This window comes from Macrobrachium nipponense, chromosome 46, assembly GCF_015104395.2.
Source record: "Macrobrachium nipponense isolate FS-2020 chromosome 46, ASM1510439v2, whole genome shotgun sequence".
NCBI lineage: Eukaryota > Metazoa > Arthropoda > Malacostraca > Decapoda > Palaemonidae > Macrobrachium > Macrobrachium nipponense.
Window position 1 is genome coordinate 41315670 of NC_061106.1, and position 27845 is coordinate 41343514.

The 27845-nt window shown below is 46.2% G+C and overlaps 1 protein-coding gene across 3 annotated transcripts in view; it reads right to left on the minus strand.

Moving 5' to 3' along the window:
* The window catches only part of LOC135214955 (uncharacterized), a 99581-nt gene that overhangs the window by 45336 nt on the left and 26400 nt on the right, over window positions 1-27845 (minus strand). For all 3 annotated transcript variants that reach the window (XM_064249447.1, XM_064249446.1, XM_064249445.1), the window contains exons 2-3: window positions 1518-1664; window positions 1051-1116 (exon numbers count right to left, since the gene is read on the minus strand). In XM_064249447.1, the coding sequence (XP_064105517.1) occupies window positions 1051-1116; window positions 1518-1664 (213 nt within the window). The remainder of the gene's footprint in view (window positions 1-1050; window positions 1117-1517; window positions 1665-27845) is intronic.

The following is a 27845-nucleotide window of genomic DNA, read 5'->3' on the forward strand; positions in this document are numbered from 1 at the left end:
ACGCTCATCTGGGAAATGAAATATGACACCAAAAATGCAAAATAATCAATATTTGAAGGTATTTTTGATGAAAAATGCCATAAGAATGCAGTTTACATAGTTTTCAATGCACCCAAAGCATTAAAAGTAAGGTTTTCTTAGGATTTTTGACGATGTTCCGGCTTACGAAGCGTCTCAAGAACGGAACCCCTGTCGTAACCCGGGGAACGCCTGTACTCCTAGAGATCCATAAGACTGACCAACCAATCTCAAACACATAATTCTTTTATACGTAGTTGGTCTCGGCAAGAGTAGTGCTTGTTGGCACAGTGGTAGAATATAAAGGAGTCAGGACCAGAGGGCTCTATCTCCTGTCCACAGCGACTGTCTTAGTTCTCCCTTCATCCTACTCACATAAGATGTGACAACAGTGCTTATGTCAGCTATCTCATTACACTGGTCTGTCCAAGAGTTCACTGATTCTTAAGTTTTGCTGTTTGAATGCATTTTCAGTTATTTTTTTTTGAGTTTTAACTAACAAAATAGACAGTTTAAAGCATTTTTATAGGGGTTTCAACTATTCACTAGTTTGAGCTATTTGCGAGGGGGGGGGGGGGGTGTCTGGTATCCATCCCCCGCAAATACGGGGGGAACACTAAGCTTTCTGAAACAGTAGTTATGATTCATCCAAAACAATTATCAATTACATTCCAGACACTGTACCTGGATACAAAATGCTTCCTAAAACAAACTGATAAACTGCAACTAAAATCCACTACACTATGTACTACTTCAATAATTCAGTCCCAGTTTTCAGGAGAAATTTAATAAGACAGAACACACGGCAATAAATTATGATATTTGGGACCATTACAACAAATGTCATTTGGTAAATTTATCCCTAATTACAAACCCTCACCACTGAAACAAATAAAAAAATCAATAGGCTGCAGAATATGATTAAAACAAATAGTTTTAATCCCTTAAACAAACATTATCAATGACAAATTCACCAATAAACATCCTATTCAGATTGAATGCTGCAACAAGAGGCTATATCAATCCACTTACCTCCAATAAAATTTCTTTATTTTGCTTCATTTTCTCATTCTGTTTTCTTTTTTTGGCTGACAAAGGCTGAAATAGAACACAGATAATTACAGTAAAACTTAATCTTGCACTACATATTTCTGTTCTTGAAGTAGCCAAGAACAAATTAGTTTTGAAAAGGGTAACATTCAGAGAGCATTTCTAAAATAACTAAAACATTGCAAATGTAATTCACTGTTACAGTATTTCACATACCAAGACAACTTTTTACCCTAAATAAATTTACATGTCCAAATGTGCTCAATAGGTTGTCACAATAGGTTGTAGGTTGTATTGACCTCTCCAATTAAAATAAAAATGAGTAAAAAGCAATAAGTCATCTCAGCAGCAGATAGACACGCCAGCACTTCTTATCTCATGCCTCTCTTCATGAAAATCTGTAGCAATAGTTATTCTATATCAATAACAAACAACATTAAACTGCTTACCTTTATATTATGTCTTGTAGCATCTGAACCTATAACAGGCAAGAGTTTTCTTTTGACTTTTGACAATTTTGGTTTAAATACATCTCTGGCCTCGTTAGGTGGCTTTCCAAGGTAATATTCAATGAGAGAAGCTGGCAATTTTTTTATCTGAAAGAAAATACAAACAAATCAGAACTTATTAAAATGTAAAACTATACCAAAACGTACCTAACAAGTATACATTGTCAACTGCAAAACAACTCAAAATCATAATCAAGTAATAAATAGTTGTTAAGAGAAGCAAAATTGTACTAAACATCACGTACAAAATACAGTGTCGTCATCATAAAGAGTTTTATGAAAGGTTTACTCTTTAAGGGGCTAGACATATGAAGAGCATTTTCAGTTATTTATTTTCAGTTCGTAGACGGTGTGTATACAGGTAAAATTAGAAATTTTGTACGTACAGTAAACACATACAGAGAAATAGAAATAGTAATACATAGGCTGTAAAATATGTGTTAGCAATAACTACGAGAGAGAGAGAGAGAGAGAGAGAGAGAGAGAGAAAACTTATAATTACATAAAAAATAAAAAAACACTTTTGCAGGGTTTCTCGAGGATTTGCAAATGTTCGCCTGCCAGTGAAAAACTTGTGTATGTCAATTAGTTAGGTTCAAATGAAAAATTTGTCTATGAATTTGTGCAAATTCGGGGTATTACATTAGCACGTTACATATACAGTAGTGCCTCAGGTTACGAAATTAATCCATTCCGAAGCGGCCTTCGTAACCTCATTTTTTTGTATCTAGAACTACGTTTTACATGTAGATTGCCTAATTTGTTATAAGCCCTACAAAAACACCACAGTAAATTTTATAATAAAGCTAAATTGACCAATAAACAATGAATTACAACAATTTGGACCATTCAATACCTAACCTAACCGTGATTGTACCTGTAAATAAAGTGTATTAGTGTACAGGGTACAAGAAATACTGTACGTACATGTACATACGTATGTAGTAAAATGTGGAACCTTACCTTTCGAGTGAGGCGATGTCCGAAAATGGCAACAGAGGAGGAGGACAAATGGCAGAAAACATGAACACTTAACTTTATGAAGCACATTAAAAAATGGCAGAAAACATTAGCACTAAACTTTACGAAACACATTAACAAATGGCAGAAAACATTAACACTTAAGTTTACAAAACACTTAAAATTAAATATGATATTGTTATGATACAATAAAGTTTGTTCATACTTACCTGGCAGATATATATATAGCTGTATTCTCTGAAGTCCGACAGAATTTCTAAAACTTACGACACACGTAGTGGGAGTTAGGTGGTTAGTACCCATTCCCGCCGCTGGGAGGTGGGTATCAGGAACCATTCCCATTTTCTATTCAGATTTTCTATTCCCTCTGTCTCCTGAGGGGGGGTGGGTGGGTACTTTGAATATATATATCTGCCAGGTAAGTATGAACAAACTTTATTGTATCATAACAATATCATTTTGTTCATGAAACTTACCTGTCAGATATATATATAGCTGAATCCCACCTTTGGGGGTGGGAGAGACAGAACAGGATTTTAGGAAACATATACATGCAGATGATTGACATCTTGGTTCCTTACCTGTTAGCATAGCTGACTTCATGATTATTGTCACCCAAGTCTGCTTCTGCTTTACTAGAGTTGCCAGCAAGGTAGTGACCTGTGTAGCTGGTGCGCTCTAGATGATCTGTCAACGGGGACGTGACCACAATGTGACTAGGCCATATGACCATACTTATGAGGGCAACGAAGCAAAAACCACCACCTGAGCTAGCCTAACAAAAATAAATCCCACATATTTAGGCTAACGGAAGGGAAGTCCGCCTTAGGCGGTCGACCCTACAACCAAAAAACAATACAAATTATTAAAAACTCTCCTAACCATTTTCTATAGGAAAGAATGAGTGCTACTTCCTGCCCCCAAATAGTGTCTGCAGCGACATATGGCCCTAGCGAATAGCAGTTCTTGTACGTCGTCTTCACCTCCCGCAGGTAGTGTGAAGCGAACACCGAGTTGCTACGCCAAAAGGTGGCACTCAAAATGTCGTTGAGAGCCATGTTCTTCTGGAAGGCTACCGAGGTCGAAATAGCCCTCACTTCGTGGGCGTTCACCTTTAACAGTTTCATGTCACTGTCATTGCACGATGAGTGCACCTCCTTGATGGTGTCCCTCAAGAAGAATGCCAGAGCATTCTTAGACATAGGCATATCCGGTCTCTTGACTGAACACCACGAGTTATCAGAAGGACCTCTACATTCCTTCCTTTTCCGCAAGTAGGTTTTTAGAGCCCTGACAGGACACAGTACGTACTCTTTCTGGCTCCCGACCAATGATTTCAGCCATACCCTTAATTTCAAAAGACTTAGGCCAAGGGTTGGAGGGATTTTCGTTCTTTGCCAGAAACGTCGTACTCAAAGAACAAACAGCATTATGTCCCTTGAAACCGACGTGTTTGCTGATAGCTTGTATTTCACTAACTCTCTTCGGCGTCGTCACAGCAGTTAGGAAAATAATCTTTCTTGTTATGTCTCTTAGAGACGCAGCGTGAAGTGGTTCAAAGCGGCCCGACATCAGGAACTTAAGAACCACGTCTAAGTTCCAAGAAGGCAACTTAGGGTGAGGCACCTTGGTGGTCTCGAACGATCTCAAGAGATCGTGAAGATCCTTGTTGTTAGCCAAATCCAGGCCTCTGTGACGAAAGGTAGAGAAGAAAGTCGGCGATCTGGCTCACAGAGGTCGTGGTGGAGGAAATCCCCTTCTTCTTGCACTAACTCCTAAAAGCTGCCCACTTCGATTGGTACACTGCAAGTGAGGAAGCCCTCCTTGCGTTGGCGATAGCTCTTGCCACAGGTCTTGAAAAGCCTCTCGCTCTGGCCAGCTTCTGGATAGTCTGAACGCAGTCAGACTCAGAGCGGGGAGGTTTTTGTGGTACCTCTCGAAGTGGGGCTGTTTGAGTAGATCTCTCCTTGACAGAAGCGTCCTCGGAAAGTCTACTACAAAGGACATGACCTCTGTGAACCAGTCTGCCGCGGGCCAGAAGGGGGCGATCAGCGTCAACCTCGTTCCTTCCGAAGCTGCGAGCTTTCTTAGCACTTCTCCTAGGATCTTGAACGGGGGAAAGGCGTAAAGATCCAGACCCGTCCAGTCCCAGAGAAGGGAGTCTATGGCCACTGCTCCTGGATCCAGAACAGGGGAGCAATAAAGCGGAAGTCTCCTCGTCCTCGACGTCACGAAGATGTCTACTAGAGGATATCCCCATAGACTCCACAGCTCCTGGCATACCTCCTGGTGGAGGGTCCATTCAGTCGGCAGCAGTTGCCCTTGCCGACTGAGGAGGTCCGCACGGACGTTCTCGACTCCAGCGACGAACCTTGTCAGGATCGTGACCTCCCGTGCTTTTGCCCATAAAAGAATCTTCTTTGCAAGAGCGAACAGGGACCGAGAGTGCGTTCCTCCTTGTTTCTTTAAGTAGGCCAGGGCTGTGGTGTTGTCCAAGTTGACCTGGACTATGCGACGAGAGACTTTGTCCTGGAAGAACTGGAGCGCTAACTGGATGGCTGCCAGCTCTTTGAGGTTTATATGCCAGGCTACCTGTTCCCCTCTCCAGGTGCCTGACACTTCTTCTCCCCCTAGTGTTGCTCCTCAATCTGTGGTGGACGCGTCGGAGAACAACACTAGGTCGGGGCTCTGAAGCGAGGGAAAGTCCCTCTGACAGCTTCAGCGGATCGAGCCACCATCTTAGATGGCTTTTTACCTCCTCCGAGATTCTTAGGATCAGATCTAGGTCGTTCTTGTCTGTCCAGCTGTCCGACAGGAAGAACTGAAGAGGTCTGAGGTGCAGCCTCCCCAGGGAAACAAACTTCTCCAACGAGGAAATGGTCCCCAGCAGACTCATCCATTCCCTCACCGAGCATGATTCTTTCCCTAGAAAGGCTGATACTTTGCTTAAGCCTTGCTGCTGACGTTCCTGGGACCGAAAAGCTCGAAAAGCCACTGAATCCATCTGAATCCCCAGATACACGATGGACTGTGTTGGGGTCAGTTGTGACTTTTCAAAATTTACCAGAAGTCCCAGGGACATAGCTAACGTCAAAGTCGTGTGCAGGTCCTTCAGGCACCGGGTTTGCGAAGAGGCTCGTACGAGCCAATCGTCTAGGTAGAGAGATATTCTGACGTTGTTGAGATAGAGCCACCTCGCCACATTCTTCATCAAGACGGTGAAAACCAAAGGGGCCGTGCTCAGTCCGAAGCAAAGAGCCCTGAATTGGAATACCTTCCCTTTCAGGACAAACCGAAGGTACTTCATCGATTGGGGATGTATCGGGACGTGAAAATAAGCGTCCTGAAGATCTAATGATACCATCCAATCTCCAGGTCTTAAGGCCCCAAGGACTGACTGAGGTGTCTCCATCTTGAACCTCTGTTTCTCCACTAAGAGGTTCAGACTGTTTACGTCTAGTATTGGTCGCCAACCTCCCGACTGCTTCGGCACCAGGAACAATCTGTTGTAAAAGCCTGGTGATTCCAGGTCCAAGACCTGTTCTACTGCTCCCTTTTCGAGCATCTGCTCGAGCAGATCGTAAAGGATTCGCCGTTTCTCCCAACAGTAAGAGGGAGACAAATCCCTGGGAGTCGTGCACAGCGGGGGGCAGCTTCAGAAAGGGATCTTGTATCCTTTCTCTAAGACGTTGAGAGACCAGCTGTCCGCCTCTCTCTCTCTCCAGGCTTCCACGAATAAATGCAGCCTGGCTCCTACCGGCGACTGAAGGACAGGGTTCTCATTTCTTGCCCCTGAACTTTGCAGGGGCTCTGCCTCTGGGAAGGCCTCTTCCTCGGGGGGAAGATCTCGCAGAGGCTCCGCCTCGAAAGGGCTTCTGTCTCTTAGCAGACTGAGGTCCCGAAGACGTCGAAGGACCTGCAAGACGTCGTGAAGATTGGGCCAGAAGGTCCTGTGTGGCCTTCTCTTGCAGGCTGACGGCAAGATCTTTAACCATAGCCTGGGGGAAGAGATGGCTCGAAAAAGGAGCAAACAACAAGGCGTCCATGTCACTTTTGCCGCAGCAAGGAGTGACCTTCTAGGTGCATCGACTAGACTGGCAAAGTCCCCTTGTACAGAAGAAGGAACTTTCAGACCAACGTCTTCTCCTGTCTCGTACCACATCCCTGCCTTGCCACCAAGTCTAGACGGAGGCAGGGCAAAGGTGTTCTTTCCTTGAGCCTTCCTTGACTCCATCCACTTGTTAACTTTACGGAGAGCTCTCTTGGTCGAAAGAGAGGTCCTCATCTTGACGAAACCCGAGGTCTTGCTGGCTTTTGAAGATGAAAATTGCGAAGGCGGAGAGGGAGGAGCAGAGGGTTGAAAAGTATCACCAAATGAGGCACGGAGAAGGTGAGCCAGGACCTGATAATCCGAAGACGCTGATGTCGCAGGTTGATCTTCGTTAACATCTATCGAAGAACTGCTTCATTCACCTTCTTCCTTGTTAGTCTGAACCACTGAAGGAAGAGGCAAAAGACCTTTAGGTCCAAGTCTCAGACAAGAACGATGTCGAGACGACGAAGGCAAAGCAACAGAGAGAGCATCATCCAAAGGCACTCCAGCAGGTTCAGGAACCGAATCAACAACTTCCTGAAGCGAAGAAATATGAGGTGCTCCTTGCAGGAGAGAAGCGTCACGAGTGGCGTCGGGAAGAGCGTCCGTGTCAGCATCCATCCGAGCGTCTCTACAAGCGTTCCAGCAAAGCGTCATGCCTCGCGTCCTCACGAGCGTCATAACAAACGTCACGTAGGGCGTCCATCTGAGAAGTCCGAGGCGCAGCAGAATAACAAGAGTCCATCTTGGCAGCTTGCGGGGCGACATGCTTAGCAGCACAGGAAGCATCCTTAACAGAGTGAGAAACCTGTAGGCGATGTACACTACTGCACGAAGCAGCTTGTACTGAAGCAAACTTAACAGGAGCAACGTCCTCGTTAGCAGAAGAGCGAACGTCATGGTCAGAATACTGAGCGTCACACAGCGAAGAGAGTGGAGCGTCCAAAGGAGCAGGAAAACAGTCCTTGCCCCGAAAGCGGTGATGTTGCTCCCTCTCAACGGAAGAACATGCCGAAAGACGTTCATCGTTACCTCTAGAAAGACGCTGGGGAGCAGTACGAAATCAAGAGGGCGACATAACAGGAGAAAGAGACGAGCGAGGAGAAGGCGAGGGAGACTGTCTGGTCCTCTTAATCAGCAGTCTGTCATCCTTCCTCCGACATCGGGGTACTGTCTCTTTCTGAGCAAGCAATGCAGCAAGTTGTTGCTGCATTGAGCGGATGATCTTCTCGGTATGAGAAGACTCCTTCTTAGGAGAAGGGCTGCGCCTGTGAGAAGACGAGGGGCGAGGGGATGCCTTCTTCCTTCTCACAGGAACTGCCATAGTTCTAGAGCGACTGGGGCGCTCGAAGGCATCATCGTCGGATGACGTCTTGATCCTCTTCTGCGACGGAAAGGCAGCGAAGCTCTCTGGCGAAGACCGCAGATCAGACGCAACAGGACGTGAAGCGTCCTGTTCTCGGAAGCTCCTCTTCAAAGGTTGCAAATCCCATCGAGACTCCCACCCCTTGCGCGGGGAGGACGCGTCGGAGGACGAAAAGCATTCCTTAAGGAGACGTGCACGAGCACGCTCCTTGGCAGCCTGGGAAGCGTCTACAGGTACTGCTGAAGGGACGCCAGATCGGTGGGGGTTCCCCGTAACCCTCCTTCGGCCTTCGACATGCCCTCTCCCTGAATCCTGGGAGTTCGGCAGAGGTCCCAGCCTAGAGGCGCTATAGGGCCAATCTGACGCCCCCTCCACTTCACTAGGGGCACTATCACTGCACTATCCTTATTCTCCAAGGCGAGCACTTTGGATTCAAGATTACGAAGCGAATCCAATATCACAGAAAGGGGATTACCCTCCGCAGACACCACTTGAGGGCCCGAAGGCAACACTACAGGGTTAGGAGTTGCAAACGCTACTGGAGGGTTAGCAGGAGAAACATTACTGCCCTGTCTACTGTCTGACCTGCTCCTGGAGGAAGACCTCCTTATCCTGTCACGCTCTAACTTGCGCACATAGGATTCATACACCTTCCACCCGGAATCAGTTAGACTTTCACACTCTTTGCAACGATTATCATACATACACAAATGTCCCCTGCAATTCTTACATACTGTGTGGGGGGTCTACCGAAGCTTTCGGTAGCCTCACCTTACAACACACCCTGGCGCTAGCCAAACTAGATCCAGACATCTTTGTTAAAAGAAAAAACAAGCCAAAATCCAAATCAATCCACAATTAACATGTGCCTAGCTACCGATCCAAAGTAAAAAAACCAAAAGTCAATAGGATACTCAAATAGCCAAGAAGTTTTCCAAAATCCTGGGGCAGAGGTACTGGAAACAGGTGTTTACAGTACCGGCGAGAGAAAATCTGAATAGGTACTAACCACTTAACTCCCACTACGTGTGTCGTAAGTTTTAGAAATTCTGTCGGACTTCAGAGAATACAGCTATATATATATCTGACAGGTAAGTTTCATGAACAAAAAACTTTTTTATATCGACGTACCATACGTCCAATTGGCACCCAATAGACAATTTATATCAACGTTTAATACGTCCAATCGTCGTTAAAGGGTTATATAATTATCTAGTGCACGCTTCGTTGTCGTCTTCTACCAAAACAGTACGTAGTTTCCTTAAAAACGTCGTGGCCAGGGACCGTTTTCCAATTGTTGTGATGAAAGTGCCCCAGCATCTATGGGTACAAGTGGTGTGCGGATTTATCACAGGAAATGGGAAGTTTGTTGACACAAACAACTCCGCAAACATCGAGATGGCGTCAATCTTCTAAGTTATTTAATCTTAAGTAAAAATTTCGAAAGCGTTTTGGTGAAGTTTGCACTGCATTGGCCACCCTTTTCACTACCCTCTGTTTAAAGCTTTAAATTTGGCCTTAATTTATAACTTTGGAGAAAATACTTACTTTGAAAGGAGAGTAGAGGTCTTTAGCTGCGTCTCTCACCAACAACAAGTCACGACTGATGACCATCTCCGGTGTCAGGACGTGTTATAAGTACTTTTTCGGAGGGTGTCCAGCCGTGACCGTCGGTGTGTTGGGCCAGTTCATGCGGTTGTTTACCCTACTACAAATAGGGTAAAAAACCGCAGGGTACAGAGTGGACCATGTACGATCAGCGTGAACAATCCCAAAAAAAAAAGTACATTATAACGCGTCCTGACATCGGAGATGGGCATCAGTCGCAACTTGGTGAGAAACGGAGCTAAAGACCTCTACTCTCCTTTCGAAGTAAGTATTTTTTCCAAAGTTAGAAATTAAGGCCAAATTTAAAGCATTAAACAGAGGGTAGTGAAAAGGGTGTCCAACGCAGTGCAAATCTCACCAAAACACTTTCGAAATTTTTACTTACACTTTAATATTTTAGAAGATTGACGCCATCTCGATGTTTGCGGAGTCGCTTGTGTCAATAAACTAACCATTTCATGTGATAAATCCGCACACCACTTGTACCCACAGACGCTGGGGCACTTTCATCACAACAATCGGAAAACGGTCCCTCACCGGCTTGTTTGTTAGTAAACAACTGTTTTGGTAGAAGACGACGACGAAGAGTGCACTTTGATAATTTTTTAAATAAATAGTAAAACATCAATATTTTACATATTTATGATGATTATAATTTGAAAATATTCGTTATTGAAAAAGTAACTAGATTCTGACTCAAATTTAAGTAATTATTTTTTGGAATTAGAAAGTTCTTTTAAGTCCTGTATTATGACGTCACGACATCTTGACTTTCGTACCTATTGTAAATAATTGCTTTACTCAACTTTCTTGCAGAACAGTTTACCAGTTATTCATGCAGATTATCAGCTCTTCATGTAATTGGTATAGTAATCGTAATGCGCATATATATCTTTATTATTTACTTTTTGGATATATGAAGATGTTTTACTGCCGGATTATCGCCGTAGTGTGACGCAATCGTTTTCAGTCCCTGGGCCTCTGTTTTCGCACCATAAGAAATTATGGGGCCGTATTTGCAATGACCAGAAAGTCGTTAATAGAGGAAAGTTAGCATCGAGGGGCATATGTTTTGATTGAGAAAAATACAAATTTATTCAATAGCTAGCTTGTGAAAAATACTTGATTACAAAAAACTTGATTGACAATTAAGCAGCATACCTACTATGGGTTTCAGAGACAGTGCAAGCACGTTTTTGGGCAATACCTATTTCTGTAACGAACACTCGTATCAGAACGAGATTTTGCTATAGTGCATTACACCCTGTGCCGTAATTTATAAGGGTATCGTGAATCACTAATCGTAAAGAATAACAACACTTGTCCTTGTACCAAGAGACAAAAACTCCATTATGCAGAAATGGATACGAACACGCGTATAAAGCTCCACCTACCCTCTCCCCCCTCCACCGCCACCCCTTTCCTTCTTCGTTCCTTCGCCTTCCTTTCTCTCTCTCTCTCTCTCTCTCTCTGTTGCCAATCGGTATGTGTTGACCCTCCAAACTGGGTATAAGACTACACACAAAACGTTGAAATTGGTGAAATTAGGCTATGTATTGGAAGTATATATACATAAATATTAAAGCAATTGTATCATCATTGCATTACTATGACAACTAGAATTCATGGAAACAGTTTATAATAATGAATCGGTGTATGTGTGAAGCCTCCACTAATGTGGCAACAATGATTTTGCCATTCTTAGCATGCAAACATTAAAGGTTACATTTATTTCTGGCATACGGTTATTAAAGAAATTCAAAATACTAATATAGACTGAAATCAATGAAAAGTGCTAGCAAAAACAAAAAAGCAAAAAAAAAAAATATGTATATAATCCACTTATCCATAGTCGTTCCTCTATGGTTTTCGGCAGCCAGATGTACGAAAGCATTAGAAACATTTGATTGTATCTACTTTAGAAATATCTGTAATTTTTTGGGGTAATTTGGTTGCAAAAAAGGGATAATATACATGAATTAAATTAAAATTTTTAAATAACAAAGTAAATTTGAACTAAATAACGAGTAAAGTAAACAATTTAGGGAATAAAACTTTGCAGTTTCGTCGTCTGCTGTTCGTAACTGTGTTTGTGGTGCGCGCACTTAGGAACCAGGAACAGCAACTTGTTTAAAGTGCAATGTGGAGTGAATTGAGACCAAAATGTGTATAATAACAATCAAATAAGCACTGTGGAGTTTCAGTTGTGATGGCAGTAAGGATAAAAACCACCGACTACAAGGTAAGAATGAATTCAGTTCAAACCATGACCCCGGGAATAAAAAGTTTCATACTTTCACTAATATAGGCAACAAAATGTTGTTTTATTGTGCTGATTACAACTGCAATCTTGAGTAAGATCACTAAACGTTACATACATACGCTAACATTGTTCAAATGATTGCTGGGAAGGCTGGGAAAGATGATTGTCGTCACTGATCAGAACCTGTACATCCCACGGTAGCCACCATATTGGATTTCAAAACTGCCTTGAAAACATATTTTACGAAGAGCGTCACATGCTTATTTTAGTTCGTATGGGGCTTTCATATATCACATTATGTTGACGAAACTTCAATCTTTTGAATGGTATGCTTGGAGTTGTAATTGTATTCTTGTTTCACCATTTAAATATCAAGCGAATAAGACCTGTCCACCGTGATAAGGGTTGGTAGTCGCTGGTGTTTCCCCCTAGATAGCTAATTTCACTTATTTCCCCGGTTTTGTGTAAGTCTTAGGGTAAAAAACCGCATGGTACAGGGGTGAACCATGTACGATCAATGTGTACAACCCCAAAAAAAGTACATTATAACGCGTCCTGACATCGGAGATGGGCATCAGACACGACTTGTTGTTGGTGAGAAACGGAGCTAAAGACCTCTACTCCGGTGTCAGGACGCGTTATAATGTACTTTTCTTGGGGTTGTACACATTGATCGTACATGGTCCACCCCTGTACCATTCGGTTTTTTACCCTATTTCCCCGGTTTTGTGTAAGTCTTATAGGGTAGAATATCACGACAGGCCAACCCTAATCACGGTGGACGGGTCTTATTCACTCGATATTTAATTGGTGAAACATGAATACAATTGCAACTCTAAGCATACCATTTAAAAGACTGAAGTATCGCCGCATCTACGGCGATAGCTCCATGTTGGTTCATAATTAAGTAATGAAAATGAAAACAGTGTACTTACAGTTTCATTTTCAAGTCAAACAAACCATTAGTAGAAAACACAATATAAACAAAGCATACGACGATGAAGCGGGCAGAGAGCGATGACGAACACGTCCTTCACACCCGCGGCCGAAAGCAAAAGTGATTTGTTTACCTCCCAGTCGCGCGGCACAAGCAGTTAACTACCGTTCTCCCCTTGTTCGAAGCTTACGACCGTTCCAGCTGCCGCTAGCTACTTCCTATTGTTAAAGGACCGATGGTTTGTATTACGTATCGGAACAAATATGTTTTCAAGGCAGTTTTGAAATCCAATATGGCGGCTACGTTTTGCATGGACGGTTCTCATCAGTGACGGCCACCATCTTTCCCCAGCCTTCCCAGCACTCATTTGAACAATGTTAGCGTATGTATGTAACGTTTATTGATCTTACTCAAGATTGCAGTATTAATCAGCACAATAAAACAACATTTTGTTGCCTATATTAGTGAAAGTATGAAACTGGTTATTCCCGGGGTTATGGTTTGAAATGACAATTTGTCCAAAATTGCATTTTTCCTAACTATACAAACCTGAGGTCCTTTTACAATAGGAAGGTACTAGCGGCAGCTGGATAGGTCGTAAGCTTTCGAACAAGGGGTTCGGTAGTTAACTGCTTGTCCGACAGGCGCGCGCGCGCGACTGGGAGGTAAACAAATCACTTTTGCTTTTGGCCCAAGCAAAAACTGCAGAGTGAGGGGTGGCATGAGGTGGGACTATGTGTAAAAGGACCTCAGGTTTGTATAGTTAGGAAAAATGCAATTTTGGACAAATTGTCATTTGTTCTGACACGGCATACAAACCTTCGGTCCTTTTACAATAGGCAGACTCACTTCTTGGTGGGAGGAATCTGAGTCTTTGTGAACAGACTGGTGTTCGCCCAACCTTGGAATGCCTCCCTGGTCGTAAGAGCGAGGGAGGGATCCAAGCCTCTGTCCGATTGATCGGGGTGTGCACCGCAGGATCAATGGTCAGACCTCTGGACCGAGTACTAAGAGAGAGGCAAGCGTATCTCTTCGTACCAGCAAACAAGAACAAGTTCCTATTTGCAAGAGGCAACATAAAGTTATGGTTTGTCTCTTGTTGACATCCACTTCCCCCCCCTTGTAGGAGGAAGTGGTGGATATTCGCTCCCATCCCTAGTGAAAGGGATAGGATGGGGCTCTGTCGAGTAGCTCACCGGCATCTCGTCCTTATCCAGCAAGGTGATGACCATATCCCTCTACCCACAGGTAGAGGGGAAAAAAAGATAGGAAGAGAAGCCAGTCACTCTCTCATTCACTTATCTATTCTTACAGTCACACCAGGACTCGATGCTGTTCAGCCTGCTAGGGTCTGGGTTAGCTACACAACGTGTTGAGCAGCCACCACGGGTCCCAAGGAAAACGATCCAAGGACCTGTGGGCAATATCCAATAGGTAGAAGGAGGTGCCAGTGGTCTGGTTGTACCAGACCCCTGCCTTCAGTACCTGCGCCATGGAGAAGTTCTTGTGTAACTCGAGGGAGTGTACTTCTAGGTCATCTTGGTGCTGACGAAGAGTCTTCAACACTCAGCCTGGGATGTCGAGTTTCTTCAGAAAGCGCGGTCGCGCTTTCACAGGACAAAGCAGCATCTCCTTCGCATCAAAGGCGGTGAAGTCCATTAGGGAGGGGATTGTGAAGGACTCTAACCGATCGTCAGGAACCGAAAGGTTCTGAGTCTTTGCTACGAAGTCGGTACGAAATCGAGCGTCACGAATCCCCATCCCCTGGATGCTTGACTTCGCAGGAAAAGTCATGCAATTACCTCAGAGGAAAAGAAGGGAATGGTCGTATGACCTATCCCTCTTCTCGACTTCGGTGATGTCCTGTACCCATACTGGTCTATCCGTCTGCAGCGAAGTGTCTCACATTCTCCTATCCCCATGCAGTGAAGTTCTTCTCGGTAGTGGATAGGACACCGACACTCGGTGGGTGTCAATGGTATGGGTACTGTGACAAGCCGTTAGGACGAAGAAAAGACTGTTATGGAACAACCGAACTAAGTCCACAGCGAAGTTCGTAACTGACTTGGGCGCTCTGACAGCTGCCGACTGACTGCGTTCGGTAGGAGGCAAGTTGTCCAAGCACCCGAGCAAGTCACGTGACCTTCGCCTTAACAGGGTTATGCCAAGAGACTAAACAAATAATTTGTTCGTCACCGATGCCAGAAGGCGAGGTGATGATTCTCTTAAGGCATGTGCCCAACAGGCGAAAGTCAATTGCCTTCTAGAGACCGAGGTCCCTGATGGCAAGATATCTCATAGTATAGTTGATTCTCAGCTAAGGAGAAACAACACTATGTGCCGTTGAAGACGAAGGTGTACAGAAAAAGCAACCTACGTCTTCACAGCTGAACCAAGAGAAGGATTCTCAAGATTCTGAACCTGTGCTACAAAGACTGAGAACGCTAACCGCTATTCATTGCTGTCCGGTGAGGATCGTAGTTGCAATAAAAGCGGAGCGCTTTTCAGTAATGAAGAGACAGGGAAATACTGCCTGAAGAACTGCTTCTCATGGGCTGAACACTTGGAAGTAGAGCTGTCAGGTCGGAGAGTAGGCGACGTCTTCTGACACATCTGTTAATTCGGGGCGAGCAATGAATAATTGCACACCTACGAATACGAGATATTTTGAAGACAAACTCAGATGTCTGCAAAAATCATTCGCATTATCGCGGTGCGATGCAGCGGGAGACTAGTACAGACTTCTGTTACCGTGCGGTAAACAGAAAGATGAAAGAGTCCAAGAGATATCTCTGTTGAAAATTCTCGCAATGTCGAAGGCGATGAAATCGAGCGTCACAGCAGTAGATGTTCCTTCATTATAGCGAGAATCCCCGTTAATCAGAGACCTAAGTCCATGATTGTTGGGCAGAGATACGGTTCGGTAGTCAATCAAACCAGGGGAGAGAGAGACGTCACCGACCGTGCATCTCCGAGACCTAGCTGATACTGAGCTGCTATCAGGCAGTTCAATACGCAGTAGCTCTCGGTGACTCGTCATCCTGAGTTGCCAGGTAATCCATTATTCCACGAAGGAATGCGTTCGGCTAGAACCATCGAGCATAAAGAATACGCTCGAGCAATTATATTTAAACGAAACGGATTTCGGTACGTAAATACAAAAGCTGATTTGGTGTTGTCATGACAATACCAAGTATCTAAAATCGAAACTGATAACTGCTGGGAGGTTGCAGGCAACCCCGAGTTGCAGTTCAATTAAGATACAATTCGTCTCGGTCACAAACCGTAGAGTTAACTACGGTATGCGCCTACCCCCGGACAATTCAACTGTTAAAAGAATCATGTCGCGAGGGTAATATACCGTAGTATATTTGTAGGTTCTGTACCACGACCTCCATCCTAAATTCTTTTCCTCTCGAGGAATGAGAATAAGGATTGGAGATCGACCGCCTTCGTTCTCTAGTCAAGAGAGTGAAGGAGAAGTCTTTCCCAAAGGAAAGCTTCAATGGTGAACAGAATACCGAAGACGATAGTTCAAGCCAAACTGGAAGTTCCCGTCCGTTCTTCTCTATTCCAGGTTAATCGCCTACTGTGAGATACTCTTCTTTCAGCAGCAGTCTTCTTCCAAATGCTAGAAATTACAGGAATTCGAGCATAAGCGAGGTTCCCGATTATCGTTTGTGTAACAATTATCGGGGATTCTCGCTCACTTTGGACCGTGGTCTCGCCTAAGTGTTTGGAGATCGTAAAAAACTCGAACACTCCGAGTGCGCTAGAAATTCTGTAGAATTCTAAGCACTCTGCGAAACCCCCCACCGAATTCGTCAAACGATATCGGCTGGTGGTCCTCTCGATTCCCATAGAAATCGAGAAAGGGGCAGGATCCCTCCTCAACAACCGACCGGGCTTACGTCAGGTAGGACCCGAAGGTCCCCCCGGTAGCGCAGCCCTAACGTGGGATCTTACAGAGAAATCTCTGTAGGATCCCTCCCCTTTCCCTCGTATGCCGTAAGGAGAGAGGGAATGGGGGAGGAATTGGATACTGGCTCGCCTTCCCAGCGGAACTAGCAGTTGGAGAAGAAAAGGAGCAGCCATCGCCTTACGGCGATGGCCTCTCAGAGCCTGGGAAAACGTATCGTCAGGAGAAAACGTTTTCCTGAGGAGGGTTACGAACTCATACTGTAGGTAAGGGTCTGCCGCCACTGTAAAGTCGTTTCTGGGTGGGGCTGATCAACACCTGACAGGAGAGAGCCGATTACCGTCCTCAGACTCATTCCAGTCCTCGTCGAGGTCGAAACCTCTCAGGAGGACCGAAAGGGTATTCAAATACGGTGTCCGAAGACACGTAGAAACGCCTCTGTCGCAGTAGAGGAGGTGAAGTAGCTTGTTCGACCGGCCAGAACTGAGAGAGCCTTCTTGTCCGGGACGAGAGACTACCTGGTTCAACACAGTCGGCAAGCTCCGATCGCGGCAGACCACCGTCGATTTGGGTTCCCTCTCGGGCCCCAAAACGACTTGAGCCGAGACGTGGCTCTGCTGGTGGGAGCGGCGATCCTTCCCCGAGGTCGTTGTGCTGACGAATCAGCGCCATAACCTCGGCAAAGTTCCTCTGGATCTCGGAAGTCACAGCATCTTGCAGAGTAGGACCGTTAAGCCCTTCGAACAAGAGCATATTCCGAGAACCTTCCTCCTAAGAAGGGGGAACAGCGACTGCCCTCTCGGTCTTCTCCATCCACTTGCGCATACGTCCTGGCCGGTCCAAGAACCGTGCCTGGCACGTAGGGCGTCGTGGTGGGATCATGAGGGGCGCACCCCTCACGATCACTCCTCAATACCTCGCTCCTCCCGGTGTAACCCGAGGTGGTTGAAGGTACGGGAGAGGCAGACCTGACGCTCCCTCCTTGCTCGCTGGCAGAACCAGCAGGCTTGGAGGGCTGCAGGCGATCGTCAAACCCGCTGGTGGCGATCGAGCTGCAGGCCTGGTCGAACCGTCTCGCTGTGGAGAACGGCTGGACCTGAGCACAGCGGCCCCAGTCTCGAGTGTCAGAAGAGCTGGTGCTGGTTGCCGTATCCGATCGCTCTCTGTGAGAGCGACGGTCAGGCGACCTGCAGGCTCCACTGTCACAGTGAGACAGGTGCTTGTCCTCACGGCACGTCACGTCGCTGGTTCCAGCCGTGGCTGGCACCGGCGAACGGGGGGACCTCTTCCCAGCCTCAGCTCGTGGCCGGTCGTGGACCGTCAACGTCCCCCGGGTAGCCAGCTGGTCGCCGCGAGAGCGAGAGCTGGTCTGGTGAGAGTCGCGTGAGCGGCTGTCACCAGTCTTCCGCCCCGTGCCGTGAACCTGACGCTGAGCGGGCTCAGAGGTCTGGTTCCTGGCTGCACGGTCGCTGGTAGGCGACCGTACACTCGGTACCTCCTGCGAACGAGAGGCCGAGATGGACCCTGATGCAGTGGCAGAACCACTGACACCAGGCGAGGAAGTACCGGTGTTAGCCGGTACCCCTCTGGTCCCCGTAGTCTTCTTCCTTGCGGAAAGAAGAGACGGGCCCCGCTCCGAAGGAGCAGGAGGACCAGCGGAAGGCAACCCTCCCGTCCACCGAGGTGAGACGGGTCCCGAGAAGCTCCCGAGGGAGACTTCTTAGGAGGGAGGAGGCAGCCTTCTTCTTCCTCGGCTGTGAAGCCTTAGAAGTCGAAGGGGAAGAGGCGGCAGCCAACGACGATGAAGAAGATGAAGACGACGACGACACCTTCCTCCTCTTCTTCGTCAGCTTCCTCAGGACAGACGTAAGATCTGCTATCCAGGGCGGAGCCGGGGCTGCTGTAGCCGAAGCCACAGGGCCCGGACGCACCTGTACAGACGACCAAAGTCTGGGGTAGTACCACCACGAACAGGGACGACGTCAGCAGGTATGGGCATCTCAGGAACAGCAGCACAGCCAGCACAGCATCGGCAGGGGACAGCCAGCGCAGCAACGGCAGGGACAGCCAGCGCAGCAACGGCAGGGACAGCCAGCGCAGCAACGGCACCCAGAATCGGCAGGTACGGCAGGCAGCACCGGAAACACAGGAAGTGGAGCAGCAGCCAGCAACATCCTGGTACCGGCGGCAGGTCCAAGGGCGGGCGATTGCTCTAGGGCAGCGGAAGTGTGGTCGCGGCAGCGCGGCAACCACGAGCGGCGGCGGCACGCCCCCCTCTCGGTACGGCGAACGGCACTTCACAGCGGCTGTAGGCAAGACTGTTACCACGTGAGGCGAGTACACCAGGTGAGGAGGGACGTCGTCACCTGGAGCGTGGTCACCACTCCATGGGTGACCGCAGTAGGCCCAGACATAGAACCGCAGCCCCTGGACACTAGCACGCCCTGCAAATGGAAGGACGCCCATACCTCACCAAGGTCCACCCTCGTGGCAGTAGCACCTGCGGAAATAATAGTAGTAGTGATTAGTGGGGGGGAAGTCCCCTCGCGCGGGGGGGGTGAGCCCCACACCGAATGAGTGGAAGACCCCGAATACAAATGTACATCGGGCACCGAGCGCCCTCCCCCGCGCTCGACGGATCGGGCAAGAAGAAGAAACCCAGATAACCTCCCCCCCACGAAGGGGGAAGGGCCATCTGGGGAGCTGAGCGGGGGGGGGGGGGGGGGGGGGGGATCTCGTTCCCCACCCCCGCACAGCACCCCTGTACCCAACAATAATAATAAGAGCCCGAGAGCAATCGTGCCCTCGGCCCGAATGCAAGGGCATAAGGATCAAATCCCTGACTGAGCGGAACTTGAACCAAATAAATATTGATGCAATCAATAATAATATGAAAATGAAAAAGAATACTGCGCTTGCGATTTCACTTCATACAAAATAAAAAGGGGAAGGATCAATTCCCGGGAAATAGCGGAAACATTGATCCAAGTAAATAATGCAATCTCAATAAAATATGAAAATGAAAAAGAACTGCACTTGCGATTTCACTTCATTCAAATAAAAAAGGGGAAAGGATCAATTTCCGGGTAAGAGCGGAAACTGATCCAAAATGAGTATTGCTACAATCAAAATAAATATGAAAATGAAAAAGAATACTGTACTTGCGATTCCACTTCCATACAGAATAAGATTTGGTGCCGAGCGCATTCGCTCGGCAACGAGCATACACAATACGAGGATCATTTCTGGGAAAAATGAATTCCCGCACTTACGCCCTTCAGTCCCGGCACTCGGGTAATCGGAGGGCGTGGAGAAACCAAGATCCTTTAATTCACAATTGAATTCAATGGAAATAAATATGAAATGATTGTACTTACAATTCAGTTTCACTAGATAAATAGAAAAAGAAAAACACAACCATGCGAAAGCAACGACGATGAAGCGGGCAGAGAGCGATGATACACGTCCCAGTCGCGCGCGCGCGCCTGTCGGACAAGCAGTTAACTACCGAACCCCTTGTTCGAAAGCTTACGACCTATCCAGCTGCCGCTAGTACCTTCCTATTGTAAAAGGACCGAAGGTTTGTATGCCGTGTCGGAACAACTGAATTCATTCTTACCTTGTAATCGGCGGTTTTTATCCTTACTGCCATCACAAACTGAAAACTCCACAGTGCTTATTTGATTGTTATTATACACATTTTGGTCTCAGTTCAGCACATTGCACTTTAAACCCGTTGCTGTTCCTGGTTTAAGCGCCGCGCGCCATAAACACAATACGAACAGCAGACGACGACAGACGACAAAACTGCCAAGTTTTATTCCCTAAACTGTTTACTTTACTCGTTATTTAGTTTAAACAATTTACTTGTTTATTTAAAAATAAAAAGATATTGTTATGTTACAATAAAGTTTCATACATACTTACCTGGCAGATATATACATAGCTAAGACTCCGTCGTCCCCGACAGAAATTCAAATTTCGCGCCACTCGCTACAGGTAGGTCAGGTGATCTACCGGCCTGCCCTGGGCGGCAGGACTAGGAACCATCCCCCACGTTTTCTATATATTTTCTCTCTTCCACCTGTCTCCTGCGGGGAGGCTGGGTGGGCCTTTAATTGTATATATCTGCCAGGTAAGTATGTATGAAACTTTATTGTAAACATAACAATATCATTTTCATACAATCAACTTACCTGTCAGAATATATACATAGCTGATTGGCACCTTTCGGTGGAGGGTAAGAGACAGCTACTATATGGAATAGACAGGTAAACAACATATGTTGTAGGTATAAATAAAACCTTGGTTCCTACCTGATAGGTGGTAGACTTCATGGGTGTTTGCCCAGTAGTCTGCATCACCTCAAGAAACTTTAGCGAGATATATGATCTATGGCCAAGAGTCTTGTGGTGGTCTGCCGATGGGGTCTTATCCGCTTACTCTGGCAGAGCCTAAAAGGACTTTGTCAATGGGTGCTGATCCACTTATATGACAATACACCTTATGAAGGAGCACACAACCAATCCCGACCACCTGATCCTAACCATATGTTAGAACTAAGGATTGTTCCGAGTTATCCCCGAACTCGTCACAACAACCGTAACTCAAAACCACTACGCACACATACATAATTTCAAAAAAAAAATTATACTCATCTAATTAGATATGACAAGATTCTCTTACTGAACAACATAGACGGCCGCCCGTGCTAAACCAAGTCCTCCAATTGTTCGAAGAGAGACTAACCAGACCATATCCAAAAAGAAGCAAAGTATATACATGTAAGGATTGGTGTCGGCTCCGTACCCAGAATCGTATCTGCCGATACGAAAGGACCTAGAGAAAAACACTTCTCATATGTCACACGAACGTCTTTCAAGTAATGAGATGCAAAAATACTGAGTTTGCATCTCCAAAATGTCGTTATCTATGATGTTTTTAAGCGGACATATTCTTATGAAACGAGAGAGACGTCGCTACAGCTCTCACTTCATGAGCTTTAACTCTCAACAGTTGTAACTGTTCGTCAGAACAGACCTTATGAGCGTCTGTAATGACGTTCCTCACAAAGAATGCCAGCGCATTCTTGGACATCAGTCTTGTGGGGTCTTTTACCGCGCACCAAAGACCTTGTCTAGCAGCCTCCATCTGATGCTTTCTCTGAAGGTAGAACTTCAGAGCTCTTACAGGGATAGAGACCTCTCTGCTTCTCTGCCTACGAGACTCGATATGCCTTTGACTTCGAATGACTTAGGCCAGGGATTCGTGGGATTCTCGTTTTTAGCTAAAACAGGGTCTTAAACGAGCAAATAGCTGAGTCTCCCCTTGAATCCTACTTTATCCTGCAGAGCATGTAATTCACTAATTCTCTTTGCCGTAGCTAAAGATATAGGAATAGGCATTTTCTGGTGATGTCTCTAAACGATGCCAGATGAGGAGGTTCGAATCTTTCAGATGAAAGAAACTTGAGGACTACGTCTAGGTTCCAGTTCGGAGGGACCGGTTCCTTCGACTTTGAAGTCTCAAATGACCTTATGAGATCGTGGAGATCTTTATTATCTGCCAGATCTAATCCTCTATTCCTGAAGACAGCAGAGAGCATACTTCTGTATCCCTTTATTGTGGATACAGCTAGATGAGATTGTTCTCTCAGGAATAGAAGGAAATCAGCAATTTCCGCTATAGAGGTAGTGGCGGGAGGACAACTTCTTGGATCTGCACCACTTCTAAAAAACCTCCCACTTCGAATTGATATAAACTTCGAAGTGGAGGTTCTGCGTGCTCTCGCGATCGCGCTTGCCACTTTGCGAGAAAACCTCTCGCTCTGACAAGTCTTTCGATAGTCGAAAGGCAGTCAGAGCGAGAGCGGGGAGGTTTTGATGGTACCTCTTGAAGTGTGGTTGTCTGAGAAGATCCGTCCTTCTTGGTAGGGATCTTGGAAAGTCTACGATCCACTCTACCACCTCCGAGAACCAATCTTGGGCCGGCCAAAAGGGGGCTATTAATGTCATCCTCGTCTCCTTTGACGCCACAAACTTTTTCATTACTAATCCCAGTATTTTGAATGGAGGAAAAGCATATACGTCTACTCGAGACCAATTTAGCAGGAAGGCGTCTACCATAAGGGCTCTTGGATCTTCCACGACCGAGCAAAAGACTGGCAGCCTTTTGGAAATGAATGTGGCGAAGAGATCCACATGAGGTGTCCCCCACAGCGACCAGAGATCTAGACACACTTCCTCGTGTAGGGTCCACTCTGTATGAAGGACCTGGTTCCTCCTGCTGAGTCTGTCCGCCCTCACATTCTTTACTCCCTGTACGAACCTTGTCAGAAGGGAGATGTTCCTGTGCGACGTCCAAAGCAAAAGGTCTCTCGTCAGTTCGTAAAGGAACGAGGAGTGAGTCCCTCCCTGTTTTCGAATGTAGGCAAGTGCGGTGGTGTTGTCCACGTTTACTTGCACTACTTTGTTCGACACCAGAGGTTCTAGACTCTTCAAAGCCAGATGCACGGCGAAGAGCTCTTTGCAGTTTATGTGCCAAGTCACCTGTGCTGGTTCCAGGTGCCTGACACCTCTTCCGAGCCTAATGTCGCTACAACCTTTCTCCGACGCGTCGGGCGTACAACACTAGGTCTGGGTTCTGTGTCCTTAGAGAGATCCCTTTGTTCTCTTCCAGAGGGGGCAACCACCATTCCAGGTGCGATCTTATCTCCACTGGAATGGGAAATACGTCCGAAAGTTGTCCAGTTTTCCAACTCCAAGACTTCTTGAGGAAGAATTGAAGCGGACGTAAAGAAGTCTTCCTAGTGGGAAGAACTGTTCGAGCGAGGAAAGGGTCCCTAGAAGGCTCAACCATTCCCTCGCCGACGTATGTTCCCTTCCTTAAGAAGAGAGAGACTATCTGCAAACCTTTTGCGATTCTCTCTTGCGAAGGAAATACTCGAAAACCACGAGAATCCATCCGAATACCAGATAGACTAAGTCCATGTTCTGGGGGTCAGCTGAGACTTCTCGAGGTTCACGAGCAATCCCAACGCTTTGATCAAATCTAGAGTTAACTTTAGGTCCTCCAAGCACTGTCTCTCTGATCTGGCCCTGATGAGCCAGTCGTCCAGATACAGAGAGATATTTACTCCTTTGAGGTGAAGAAACCATCGCCACATTCTTCAACAGGCTTGTGAAGACCTGAGGAGCTGTGGGACAGGCCGAAACACAAGGCTCTGAACTGAAAGATCCTTCCCCCCGTCATGAAACGGAGGTACTTCTTCGATGAAGGGTGGATCGGGACGTGAAAGTAGGCGTCCTGGAGATCTAGAGACACCATCCAATCTCCTTGTCGTAATGACGCCAGGACTGAAGCAGAAGTCTCCATGGAGAACTTCTCCTTCTGAACAAATTTGTTCAGAGAGCTGACGTCCAGTACTGGTCTCCAGCCTCCCGAGGCTTTCGCAACCAGAAAAGGCGATTGTAAAACCCCGGGGGAGTTTTGATCCAGCACTAGTTCTATCGCTCTCGTCCCACATTTGTTCCACCATCGATCGAAGAGTATCCCTCAGCACAGGATCCTTGTACTTGGCTGTTAGTTCCCTTGGTATTGACGTTAGGGGAGGAGTGTTCAGGAAAGGGATACGATATCCCTTCCTTATGATAGCCAATGAAGACGCGTCTGCGTTTATAAGTGTCCAGGCCTCCACAAATCCCAGGAGCCTGGCACCTACTGGTGCTTGGAGGAGAGAAGCTTCATTTTTTTCCCTTTTTAAAGGGACGAAAGGCAGACCTACCTCTCTTCTCCGGAGCCTTCCTTCTTGCGGGAGGTCTGGAGGTCGGACCACCTCGAAAGGGCTGAACCCATGTACTCGGTCCTTTCTTGTCAGATGTAGAAGCAGGCTTCTTCTTCCTTGCTGACTGTGTCAGAAGATCCTGAGTCGCCTTCTCAGTTAAAGAATGAGCAATGTCCTTCACTAACTGAGAAGGGAACAAAAAGTCAGACAAAGGCGAATACAGTAGCGCTGCCCTCTGAGCGTGGGAGACTGCCTTGGTTAAGAAGGCCCCATATACCGTCCTCTTCTTTAGAAGACCTGCTCCAAACAATGAGGAGATTTCAAAAGAGCCATCCTGTACCGCTTTGTCTATACAAGACAATATGCATAAAAGGGCTTCAGGTTCGATTCCTTCCGAATCATGGGCTTTCTTGGACATCACCCCAAGGGACCAATCTAAGAAGTTGAAAACTTCCAATACATGAAAGAGTCCCTTGAGGAGATGGTTCCAGTTCAGAAATGCCCCAGTAATTCGTGAATTAGTTTGCGTTGCCGAATTGAGACCTTGTCGACGTGAAGCGTCAACTAAGGTCGAAAAGTCTGCTTCCGACGTAGACGGGAGAGCAATACCCATATTCTCTCCCGTCTTATACCAAATGCCTCTTTTCACCAGCTAATCTCGCTGGAGGCATGCAGAAGACCGTTCTTACCAGTCTTTCTTAGACTTCATCCACGAGTCTAAGGATTGTAGAGCCCTCTTCATAGAAATGGTGGGCTTCATTTTGAGAAAAGACGAAGGCTTCTCGTCTTAGCACTCGAAAAAACAGAGAGCGTGGAGAAGGAGGAGCGGCAGGAGTCAACTCGTCTCCATACTCCTCAAGAAGCAAGGCAGTCAAAACCTTATAGTTCGACAGTCCTTCTCTTCCTTGATAGTCATCATCCGAGTTTCCTTCCAACTCGGGATCTAAATGAGTCTCCGCTCCCCTTTCTGTACGTTCCTCTTCTGGAGGAGACAAACTCCTAATAGGAGAGGGGCTAAGGGAATGATAATCTTTCCTCTTTCCCGCTTTAATAGCCTTGGAAGGCGCCAAAAGTTCAGGCTTCTCTTGATAATTAGAAGACGCTTCCCGCTTGGATGACGCTTCTCGTTCGCCAAGCGTCCTGGCTGACGCTCTCGCTTACTTGGCTGCTGACGTCTTGATGACGCTCGCGCCTGGAAGACGCTCCGCTCTCCAAAGGCGTCCTACTTGGCGTCAAAATATTGGTCGGAGCTTCACGTCTACCAACAGTTTTCAATGACGCTTCATGTCTAAAAGACGTCTTACGTCTCTCTGGCGTTACGAAACTTTCGTAAGCAACCGTTCTCGCTCTCGAACCCGAAGCTTCTGTAAGATGTTTAGAAGCTTCACGTCTGCATGACGCTTCTCGTTTAGCAGGGGAGAGAGGACGAGACTTCTTGATTGGCAGCGCAACGTCCTTCTTACGAGGCGCTAAAAACTCCACTAGAGAGGTCAGTTGCTCTTGAACTACCATAATAATTCTCCTTGACGCTTCTCCCACGTCCACTGCATGACGCCTTTCGTCATCACTCGGGGGAGAAGTAGGAAAGGGTACTTCTGCGTACTCGTCGGGTGACGCTGACGCCACCTTCGCCTTCTTAATAGAAGAGGGAGCGTCATCTGAGAAACGCTCTGGGCTCGAATCTATTTCGGGTTCTTTCATATGACGCTTCAGAGGTCTCGACAAATTCGACTCCTTCCACCCTCGTTTAGGTGAGGGAGAGGGAGAGGAGGAGAGAAACACTCACGAAGGACGCTTTTTCTATAGCGCCCTTGAGCAGCCTGCCACGAAGCAGAGCTAGCTGAAGGGACGTCTGACCGTTGGGGATTCCCCACGACCTCCTTAAGGCTTTCGACTTTCCTTCTCCTCTGGGCATGGGAGCTTGGAAGAGGTCTAGGCCGTGGGAGCGTCGCAGGACGATCAAACGCCCCCACAACACTGGGAGAGAACACTTCACTGTAATGCTCACTTTCACTAGCCTTACCTTGTAAGTCCGCCATCTTGGACTTCATGTCTCTAATCGTAGCTTTCAGATTGGCGATTCCGAGGCCGATTCCGAAAGTACACTTTGTGAATGAGATACATAGGGAGAATCTACATCAGTAGGATTAGAATTATCAGTAAAAGGCTCAATAGGCCTTGAACTCACACCTTTCAGACGTCTAACCCTATCCCTCTCTAACTTCTTCTTAAATAAGAAGTCAAAGTCTTCCACTCTTCTGCATTTAATCCCTGCATTCCTTACAAGTATTATTAGCAGAACACTGAAACCCCCTACATTTACGGCATACAGTGTGAGGATCAACCGAAGCTTTCGGTTATCCTCACCCTGCAGCCTACATTCACGCACATTCGCACACTCACATTTGAATCAGACATACTGAGAAAAATCCAAAAAAAGCAATTCCAAAACCAGTCCACAGTAGCGAATGCCAAAACACGATCCAGATACGTCACCAAAAAGCCGAGAAACGATGATCAAAGGATGAAATATGAATCTAAGTCAGGAGGTAATAGCAACAATGTTGATACCACCGGCAACAGAGAAAATATGATAGAAAAACGGGGATGGTTCCTAGTCCTGCCGCCCAGGGCAGGCCGGGTAGATCACCTGACCTACCTGTAGCGAGTGGCGCGAAATTTGAATTTCTGTCGGGACGACGGAGTCTTAGCTATGTATATATCTGACAGGTAAGTTGATTGTATGAAAATTTTGATTTAATTCATGTATATTATCCCTTTTTTGCAACCAAATTACCCCGAAAAATTACAGATATTTCTAAAGTAGATAAAATCAAATGTTTCTAACGTTTTCGTACATCTGGCTGCCGAAAACCATAGAGGAACAAATACGGAAAAGTGCATAGAGGAACGACTACTTTTTTTGTTTTTGGCTTTTTTGTTTTTGCTAGCACTTTTCATTGATTTCAGTCTTTATTAGTATTTGAATTTCTTTAATAATCGTATGCCAGAAATAAATGTAACCTTTAATGTTTGCATGCTTAATGTTTGCATGCTAAGAATGGCAAAATCATCGTTGCCACATTAGCGGAGGCTTCACACATACGCCGTTCCATTATTATAAACTGTTTCCATGAATTCTAGTTGTCATAGTAATACAATAATGATAAAATTGCTTTAATATTTATGTATATATACTTCCAATACATAGCCTAATTTCACCAATTTCAACGTTTTGTAGTCATATACCCAGTTTGGAGGGTCAACACATACCGAATGGCAACAGAGAGAGAGAGAGAGAGAGAGAGAGAGAGAGAG